This window comes from Pygocentrus nattereri, chromosome 10 (assembly GCF_015220715.1).
Source record: "Pygocentrus nattereri isolate fPygNat1 chromosome 10, fPygNat1.pri, whole genome shotgun sequence".
Classification (NCBI taxonomy): Eukaryota; Metazoa; Chordata; class Actinopteri; order Characiformes; family Serrasalmidae; genus Pygocentrus; species Pygocentrus nattereri.
In genome coordinates this window covers 4,219,397-4,230,000 of record NC_051220.1, presented here as the reverse complement: position 1 = coordinate 4,230,000, position 10,604 = coordinate 4,219,397, and the positions used below count along the sequence as shown (strand labels likewise).

The 10,604-nt window shown below is 41.9% G+C and overlaps 1 protein-coding gene across 3 annotated transcripts in view; it reads left to right on the top strand.

The window, feature by feature from the left end:
* slc8a1b (solute carrier family 8 member 1b) overlaps nt 1-10,171 on the top strand; it is a 181,828-nt gene extending 171,657 nt beyond the window's left edge. For 2 of the 3 annotated variants that reach the window (XM_037541745.1, XM_037541744.1), the window contains exon 7: nt 1,802-10,171. In XM_037541745.1, the coding sequence (XP_037397642.1) occupies nt 1,802-2,178 (377 nt within the window). In that variant the 3' untranslated portion in view covers nt 2,179-10,171. The remainder of the gene's footprint in view (nt 1-1,801) is intronic. The other variant, XM_037541746.1, reaches the window with a different exon arrangement.
* The last annotated feature ends 433 nt before the right edge of the window (nt 10,172-10,604 follow it).

Sequence of the window (10,604 nt, the reverse complement as noted above, 5' to 3'; positions counted from 1 at the left end):
ACAGTATATGGCCAAAAGTATTGGGACTCCTAGTTATTGAGTTCTATTGCTAACAGGTGTATACAATTCAGCATATGTCTATGTGATCTCCATAGACAAACACTGGCAATGGAATGGTTGATACTTAAGAACTCAGTGATGTGGTAATAAGTCAGTTTGTGAAACTTCTGTCCTGCTAGATCTGCCCCAGACAACTGTAAGTGCTAATACTGTGAAATAGAAGCATCTACGAGCAACAGCTTAGTAAAGAAGTGGTAGACCACGCAAATTCACAGAGTAGGCCGCCTAGTGCTGAAGCGCACAATGCCTGTCCTCCATTAGGAGCTTCACAAAATGGGTTTCCATGGCCGAGTAGCTTTACACAAGCCGGAGATCAAAATGCACAAAGTGTCGGGGGGGGACTGGTGTAAGGAAAACGTTACCGGCCTGACTGCATTGTGCCAGCTGTGAAGTTTGGCGGAGGAGGGATAATGATATGGGGTTGATTTTCAGGGGTTGGTCTAGAACCCTTAGTTCCAGTGAAGGGAAATATTAAAGCATCAGCAGATCAAGACATTTTGGACAATTGTAAGCTTCTAACTTGGTGGGAACAGGTTGAGGAAGAACCTTTTCTGTTCCAGCATGACTGAGCCCCAGCGCCATGAAGGCATGACTGGGGGTGAGTTTGGTGTGGAAGAACTTAATTGGCCCTCACAGAGTGCTGAACTCAACCCCATCCAACACCTTTGGGATGAACTAGAATGGAGATTATGATCCAGGCCCTCTCGTCCAACATCAGTGTCTAACCACACAAATGCCCTTCTGACACACAGTCACTCTCCAAAATCTTATAGTAAGCTTCCCAGAAGAGTGGAAGCCGCAAAGGGGGACCAGCTCCATAGTACTTTTTTTGGATTTATAATAGGATATCATGAAAGTTCCTGTAGGTGTCTCAATACTTTTGTCTATATATTCTATGTTTTATGTGTAATATTGTGTTCCGAATTAAATGTTATGATGTGCATGTGTTGTGTGTGATCTCTGTCTGTAAGCTGTACCTGAGAGGACGTTCTGAACAGTTGTTCCTAGCTGTCTATTTATAGGTTTAGAACACCTAATTTGCCAATGGTCCAGGCCTATTTAAACATAGTCATTTTCTATGTGAGGTGGGTCAGCACTTTCAAGCTTTTTGGACATTCTAATGCATTTGGCTGCCCTTTTCACAGGAATAGCACTAGCAGTTGTCTGGGGCAGATCTAGCAGGGCAGAAATGACATGAACTGACTTGTGGCAAAGGTGCCATCCTATGACAGTATCAGTATGAAACATTCTGCTGCCAGTGTTTGTCTCTGGAGATTGATTTTATACACCTGTTTGCAATGGGTGTGGCTGAAACACCTGAATTCAATGCAGTGTATCTGGAGAGGGGCAATATGATATGCTAGTGTTATCATGATAAATTGCATCACAATACACTTTTAGCAGTATATCATGGACATGGTCAGTACTTCTACAATAATGAACTGAAAAACACAAAGGCTTAGATTTAGACCACTTAACTGCATAGTAACAAGAAGCACTGGATGTTAGCCCATCCCACCTTACTTAATTAATGTTTTGTTGCAAAATGTTTGATTTTGCAGTTTATTTTTGTGTTGCATTTAGTAGATATTTTTCATTTATTGTCTGAACTGACCTCAGACAAACTGGGTCTTGATGGATATCATGTATTGTGAAAAAGTATTGTGTCTACAACTGTCGTGATATCAAATATTTTTGCCATATCATCCAAACTTACTTCTCTTTGTCTCCCTCCCTCCAGACACCTTCGCTAGTAAAGTGGCCGCCACCCAGGACCAGTATGCGGACGCCTCCATCGGCAACGTGACAGGCAGCAACGCGGTCAACGTGTTCCTGGGCATCGGCGTGGCCTGGTCCATCGCAGCCATCTACCACCAAACCAAGGGCAAGGATTTCCACGTGGAGCCGGGCAACCTGGCCTTCTCGGTCACCCTCTTCACCATCTTCGCCTTCATTTGTGTGGCCACGCTTATGTACCGGCGCCGGCCGGACATCGGCGGAGAGCTGGGCGGCCCGCGGACTGCCAAAGCGCTGACCACCATGCTGTTCATCAGCCTTTGGCTGATCTACATCCTCTTCTCCTCACTTGAGGCTTACTGCCACATCAAGGGCTTCTAAACATACACCTACGCACATACATACATACACACACGCATACACACACATTAACGCACACACATACACCGATGTCCATACAGAGATGCGTACACTCACCTTGCATATGTACACACAGGTTAAACATGAAAAACAACAACAAACAAACAAACAAAACAGAAGCGGAATGAGCAAAGACTACATGAATGAGAAGGAAGCAACAGTGGCCAGAACTCTGCTAACCTGCTTTTATAGTTTTGTTTGATTTTTTGTTTATTTGGGTTTGTCTTTTTTGTCTCCTCTCCAACATTTGATGTTCCTCTTGAAATGCATGAAGGACTGAATGTGATTGGAAAATTGCTGGCTGGTCAAGACATCCCATTGGCTTGGATGGAGGACATGAAGTACAGGGACTCTTAAAGGAAAACTCTGTTGTCTTAAAATGTGATTTTTTTTTCAGGATTCGTTTGGTGGTTTTTTTTTGTGAAATGAGTGCTTCTAAAGTAAAATTCAATGCAAACGTTACCTCCGCTAGGTTTCCACAGGGTGTAGATCAAGACAGTATTTGCTTTTTGAAACTAATGGGGCAGCACAACATTCTCCAACTGTTGTGCTGCCATTTCCTTCTCGTAGTACCTGATAAAGAACAGAACGCATGTAATCACATAACTTGCTTGGGACTATTTACTGTTCTGCTCGTCTTTGAATGTTGTTGGTCGTGGTTTAGTGGTCTGCGCTCCATCACTTTCCATGTCTGTGTCCCAAATGGGGGGGTCAATCCTTGACATATCTTACTTTAGAAGCACGTATTTTGCACCAACATTAATCTAAATTACTTTAAAAGCTTGCACAAATGTTTTTGGAGAAACTGTTGGAATTTCCTTTATGTGTAAGACTTGAGTAATAATCTGACTTTTGATGAAAAGCAAATACAAAACCAGCCCAGTAGTCAGGAAATATCACATCTGCAGTCCCTATATGAGAATGGAACTCTGGGAAATGTAGTTCTGATGACTGTATATATTACAAGGCTTGAGACCTTTATGATTACATCTTTAAGTATTTCTTGTGGAGGACATGTAGACGTGTCCACAAAGCACCAGAAAACAGCGTTAAATGCACTGTTGCGGGAACGTAGATCGACAGGCTTTCTTTCAGACAGATCAGGCCCATTTCTTGCCATCATCTTGAAGCCATTTTCAGCTCCTAGTTGCTGGTGTGCTGCTGATACTTGATTAGTCTGTGAGTCTCATCATGACAAAAACTGTGGCTACCATGAGACCGGGTACATTGTGTAGGCCAGTTGTCCACAGTCCCAGCCCTAGGGAAGCCCAGCTTAGTGTTTCCCAATTCAGACACCTTATTCAGCTAATGAAGGGTTTGTTTGTTGCGGAAGAGTTGAGTAAGGTGTGTTTGAATGACGGAAAATACTGCTGGGACTGAGGCTGCTTTAATTTTAGTACCAGGACAGTAGATTGTGCTACAGACTGAGCAATAGAAGTCTTCTCTGAGCCCAGGATAAGCTAAAGTGTTAGCAGAGATCATGGTAGACGCACATATCATTATCGTTATTCGGTGGGCTCTGGCGACTAAAACTGATCTGGTTAGGGAGCGTCCTGCTTGGAGCTTTGAAGAAGTAGGCTAAGGCACAGGGCTAGTTTACCTGTTGGCCTTTCCCGTACAACCAAACAGTTTTCATCCTTTCTCCTCAGTCACTGTAGAGCAATGATGCTTTTAGCAAAGGCACACAATCAAAACGAACGAGTTATAATGTAATAATACTGTGATAAATCAAGATTAGCAAATGCTTGGTGGTGAGCCTGTACAAGTCAAACGGTCTCCGGATATTTCAGTAACTGAAACACACTACAATGATTGAAATAGGAAGCTTATCAATGCTACAAAGGTAGAGTGAAGGTACTTCCAGGCCTTTTGTGGGAGAGATACCCTCCTACAGAGTTCAATGCTAGTGCTAATCAAGCACAGCTTGCTCCTGAAGACCTTGATTAGACCTTTCAAGAGCACAGTTGGAGGTATCTGTTAGCGTGTGTGTGCTAAAATGCTCAGTGGGGCCTGCAGCAAATACATCAGGGGTGGATCCTTAGAGAAGAAAGCACTGCATGCCCAAGTCTAGAACTAGCCGATGGACTGAATGTTGTCTCCAATCCAACTAGATTTTGCCAACTCTTCCTACGTGGTTCTGCTAAGAAGTCCAGGATTAGCTGAATGAAATGTTAGATTTGAGCTGGAGGTGAAACCTGCAGGAAGACAGATCTCCAGGAGCAGGGTTTGGGATCATTGGTCCACGTCCTTGTTTCCCTAAGTTGTCCCTAGGAACCTCCAGACAGTTCACAGTTTTGCTTTGTTCCAGCTTCTGTCTCAGTCCCATCAACTATTCAGTGTTTTTGATTGCTTGGTTCAGGTGTGTTGGAAGCTGTGGCAAGAAGCAAAGCTGCGGAGATGGAGTTCCCTGGAGAATGGATTGGGCACCACTGGTCCACACATTGGGCACCCTTCCTTGTGAAAGATTTGACTGATTGGTGAAACTATGGGTGAGATTCCTACATGCTCTAAAAATGAAAGTGCCCTAAAAGGTTCTTTGGAGAGACCGCACAGACCAGAGATTCTCGGACCAGTTGTCGGGGCCCCCCAGAAAGTCCTTGTTTGCTCTTTCCCAGGTCCCAACATGTAGAAATAATGAAAAAATGTGGACTGTCTGTGGGGCACCCTGCGTATGAGTATTACCACCACTTTCTGTTCACCAAGGAACATTTCAGTTGATGGATCTTGACCTGAAATGACGTGGAAGCATAAAGATCCTTTTAAAGTGTAAAGTATGTCCACATGATGTAGGTTTTTCTTAGAACCGTACATCCAAGTACCATTCCTTTAAAGAGTGCAGTTGCTAAAGTTCGAGAAGGATCTAAGCTGAGTTTTAGGGTAGGAGAGTTGAAGGTGAACTCCAGAGTTTAGCTGAGGAGCCAGATACGATGCAGCAGGCCCTTGACAGATGGGTTTTCCACCGTTCTTTCTGCCAGGTCCTGCGCATCACATCGATTGCTTGCATTCCACTTCTCCGACTGCCGACTGCAGAACAAGAGTTTACACTGACGACTGTTACCATCCGTCCAGACACCCGAACATGAACGCACACACATAAAACATGGCCTAGCAAAACACATGATGGTAGCTATGGTCTCACACATTTGCTCAGTCATACACGCACACCCATACACACACATTTTCATCTGTGTGGAGTTTACGAGGGCGCGTGGTCCCTCCAGTCCTGCTGAGATTATTTCATAACCTGCTGCGTATTTGGACGTGTAAGGCAAACACTGCAGATTAGCCGGGATTTTAGAAGCAACAACTTTAGACGTAGTCCGGTTTTAAAGTCTTAGATCTAGTCTGGGTATGACACCAAACATCCTTAGAATAGCTTGGTTTTTAAAAAAGCTAGAAAGAAGATTTCAGATTAGAATGGCTTTAAACATCGGGAAAAAAGGGACAAAAAAAAAACAACGGCAAGATATTTTTCTCTGTCTTGTTCAGATTTTCAATCTTTGGGAATATTCTAGACTAGAACTGAAATAGCATTTAAGACTGAGTAGCCTGTTTTAGATTTGAGACAAATAATATGGCTCACATAGTTTAGTTTGCTCCAAATTTGCCAAAGGGAGAAGGTCTTTCTAGGTGAGAATTCCAGTGTCGCCCAGCTCCAGAAGTGGGTTTTGTATTTGTAACTGACCTTTTTTTTTTTTTTTTTACCAACACCAAAAAAAAAAACGCCCCTGAGAAGAAGAAGCTTAGTGATGTTTCTCCCCTGCCTGGGGCCTTTCTTATGAGTATTTATACATGATGGATGTTGGGTGTGCCACCTGTGCCCTCGTCCACAGTGTCTCAATCTTTTCTTGGCTGCCTGAGCATCTTACAATTTGCATTTTTTAAGGAATTTTGGGAATTGTAACTTGATCTGTGAAGCAGAAAAAGGCTGTAAAAACGGCTGTCCTTTGATTGCTTTCTTCATTTCCAGGGTGTGTGGGCACCAAAATGTGCTCGTTTTTCTTTCGTTTTTTTTTTTGTTTTTTGTTTTTTTAAATAGCCTAAAAAATGGTTGCACTGGCTCTCGTGTTTTCTGATGGAAAATTTAATGACATGGATGCTGAAGAGGACCCGCCCTCGTGCGGCCATTATCAGGACCCAATACCAACGAAAGACGACATGATTTAAGACTCTAAAAAAGGTGACTCGTTCTCCTGAACCCTGACACTCGTTTCAAAAACCAATAGCTGAAGAGGAGGACGGTGGACTCATGCGAAATACAGCCATACTCCGCGTCCTGCTTCGGGTGGGAGGGAAGCCACCACGGACTTCCTGTGCCTCCTGCTGCCCACGTGAACGCAGCGACCTGTCTGGAGATGTGTCTGCATCTAAATGTGCGTGCGAGTGTATATGTGCGTGCGAATGCGTGTGTGTCTGCCCTCGAGGGGCTTGCCTCGGTGGGACGCCTCTACTGGGGCTGCGGCGTTGCATACCCCCTTCTAGTGGCCATGTCTGCACATCAAACATCCGGCCCATGTCCAAAGGTCCACGTCCAGCCTGTGGGCGTGGGCACAACTGTGGACGTTACTGCATTTCAGAGCCCACCTGTGGCCGAGACCCCACCCCTTGCCCCTTTTCCCCGCCCCCAATGTCCATATTTGGAATGTTAACGTGCTACTTGTTGACACTGTGCATGGATGCTAACCTGTCTGTATATAGTAAGCAGTAACCCATTCGTTCATGTCTGTTGATGGAGGTTTGAAAGCTGTATAGATATTTGGAGATTTCTTTTGGGTTTGTTAGTTTTGTTTCGTTTGTTTTCCTCTCGTTACTAAGTTTTATTTCGAAGGAGTTTTTAATCTCTTGGTCTTAACTTGCACATGTATATGAAAAAGGCAGTATCTGTCGTTCTAGTCAGTACATGGGACTTTTAATCATAAGGGATGCATGGGTACTTGTACAATAACAATAATAATAATAATAACGATAATAATGATAATAATAATAATAATAATAATGCCTCTTCTTGCTTGTTGCCATGGTTGTATTATTTGACATTATAAGAGACTATTGTACATCAAAGGATATTTTGTCATTGAAGAATTCATATGTATATACTGTACAGTTCGAATCCGAAGGCGAGTCGGTTGCCTTGGCATTATCACAGAGCAGCGCATATTTATTTTAAACCCTTTGCTCAACTCACGAATGACAAATATTGCCTTTTGGATGGGTCGTTCTGCTTTCGGCGCTTGTTTCGTCCTCACTCCTTCGCTGAGCAGTGTGCGTGGGTGTATGTCTGTCTGTCTATCTGGATGTATGTCTGCGGAGGTTTCTAACACTAATAAGACATAAGGGGACGCATAACATGTTTCGGTTTTGTGCCGGATCTTGGTGACATCTGGAGAATGTCTGTGAGATGTTGTGCCTGGTGCGTACGTGTATGTCATTTCGAGCCCCCCACCCCAAGACCCTTCTTTCCCCCACTGCTCAGATGGATTCTGGTTTTTTCAGGGGTTTAATAATATCTTTGGTAATATCGTTTTATTTCCTCGCTTGCCGTCTCTCTTCCCATCCCTGGTCTATGTCTTCACTGACTCCTCGCGCTAACAGGCGTCCCGTGTTGGAACCTGGCCTGTAAACTGATCTGGCATGCTAGGTTATGATTCGATTTGGCTAATTTCACAGTCCCAGTCATCTCTGAAGTTTGCCGCAATCGTGTAGTCATGTTCCGTGGCTCCGTGACAGATATGAATATTCATATTCCAAAGTAATAACTAGTTTGACACGAATGCAACACCTTTGCACATGATACTCCAATCGCATTCTTTTATGTATTGAATGTATCTGAGAGACTAATGTCTCTTACCTACTTACATAGGTCTTCAACATAGGTCAGCAATAAATGTGCTGCTCAATTGGATTTAACTTTCGTCAACAGTCCGATCACGAGTGTCTGTACATGTGCGTCATCATTCATTGCTTTTTCAAGGAAAGGAAAAGGACCACAGCTGGGAATTTCAAGTCTTAAAATCAGATCGTTAGATCCGATTTGCTTGCAGTCGTTTAGATCATGGTAGCTCTGTGATCAGATTTTTTGTAGAGTTCAAGTAAAATTACATTTATAATAATAAGAAAAAAATCCGACCTACTTGTTTTAGTGATCAGATCACGCTAGCTCCACTTTTTGCAGATTAGACGGATTAGAAAAAGATCCGATTCATTAAAAGAAGAAGGAGGATCAGATTGTCTGTCTTGTTTTAGTAATCAGACCACACTGGTTCTGTGATCAGACATTCTTTTTTTTTTCGTTGTTTTGTTTTTACTTTCTGTTTCGCTTTTTTTTGTGAATTACAGCTCAAGAAAAAGATCAGATTTAGAAAAAATTGAAAAAAAAAGATCAGCTTGACTAGATGCACTTGATCTAACTATGCCGGTTCTATGATCAGACCTTAGTTTGTGTTTGGGTGTGTTGCTCTTTCTTGCTTTTCTTTTTCTTTCCTCATGTTAGATTTCAAGAAAAAGATCAGATTTAGAAACTTTAGGAAACAGATCGGATTTACTTGCTTGTTTCGGTGATTAGACCACACTTGTTCCAGTTTTACACTTTAAGAAAAAATCAGATTCATTAAAAGAAGAAAAAGCAATCTGATTGGCTCGCTTGTTTAAGTAATCAGACCGCACTGGTTCCATTATCAGACATTCATTTTATGCTTGTTTTTTCTGTTGTTTTCCAGGTTAGATGTCAAGAAAAAGAACAGATTTATTAAAAGAAGAAAAAAAGAAAAATTGACTTGCTTATTTTAGTGATCAGACCACACTGGTTTGATTAGCTGCACTGATCCGACTGTGCTGGTCCTATGATCAGACCATAGTTTTGTGTTTGGTGTTTTTCTCTTTTTTTGTGAGTTAGACTTCAAGAAAAGCATCAGATTTATAAAAACAGATAAAACAAAAACTGATTGACTAACTTCACATGGTAATCTGACAATGCTGGTTCAATTATTAGACCTTAGATTTGTTTTAGTTTTGCTTTTTCTTCTTTCTCATTTTTTGTGGATTAAAAATCAGATTTACTTGCTTGTTTTCAGACCACACATTTCTTTTCACATTTTACAGAAAAAAAAGATCAGATATTTACATAAAAAAAGAAAAAAAAAGATCAGATGTACTTTCATGTCTTAGTGATCATACTGCTGTCATGATGAGTATTTTATGCTTGCTTGTTTTTTCATTCTTTTCGCTTGAGAAAGATAATATTTATTAAAAGGAGATCAGATTTGTTTGCCCGTAATCAGACATAATGTTTTCTTTTTATAGTTTGTGTATTTTTTTTTTAAATGTTCTTTATTTATTCATTTTCTGCTGGTTAGACTTCAAGAAAGACATCACATTTTTTGTCAGTTACACTTTTAAATGTATTATCTGCTATTTAATGAGGAAAAAGATCAGACGTTCCTGCAGGTCATAGAGATCAGACCATATAGTTTCCTTTCTACTTTCTGCTGGTTAGAAAAAGAAAAAGATCTGGTTTATGTAAACTTGCTTGCTTGTATAAACACAGTCTTCGTGATCAGACCAGACTGGTTCCGTAATCAGACGTGACTGTTTAACGCAGGGTGTCAGTGATGTGTCAGGCAGTGGGCGACGGCTGGCGATGTTAAAGCAAGCTGTTCTACTGCGGTCTGTCATATCGCCTCTTTCCTTCCGTACTTCTATCAGTCTGTCTCTCTTTCTCTTCACCTGTCGCGCTCTCTCTTGCTTCACAGCCCCGCCCCGCCCCGCCCCTTTGTTTCTAATGATTGTCTAATTTGTTTTCATTTGACTATGAAGAACTGAAGATCCTGATTTTGTTGTCCTGATTTTTTCTTTATGTTGCACTCAAACTAATAAGAAGGAAGTCCACTAACTGTGATTGCCCCCCATGGTACACCTCTACACAGGAAATAAAGTTTGGGATATCCTGTTTAGAGCCCATGGACTGCAGCGTCTCTTTCTTACAGCGATACACACTCATTGTTCATATAATCAGTTCAGTACTTTTGTACGGGTGTGTTTAATGAGGGATGCATCGATGCCGATACTAGCACTTATTCATATTCATACTCATAAAAAGGCACCAATACCAGCATTCGAATCCGTCTGATACCTTGGGACATAGGTGTAGCTCGTGGGTTGGTAACCTGCGGCTCTTTTACTGCCCTGTTGTGGCTCCACAGCAGAATTAGATTATTAGGTGAAAATAAAGTAAACCTGCTTTACAGTGAAATAAAGCTTTGTTGATCGTTTTAGCACAATTTTATCAATAAATGGTCTTAACCTCTGGAATTAATATAGAACTTCTAATTCAGCCTTTAACCATGAAGATTGGTGCGCAGACCGCTGGTCACCATAGCAACGCAGACAAG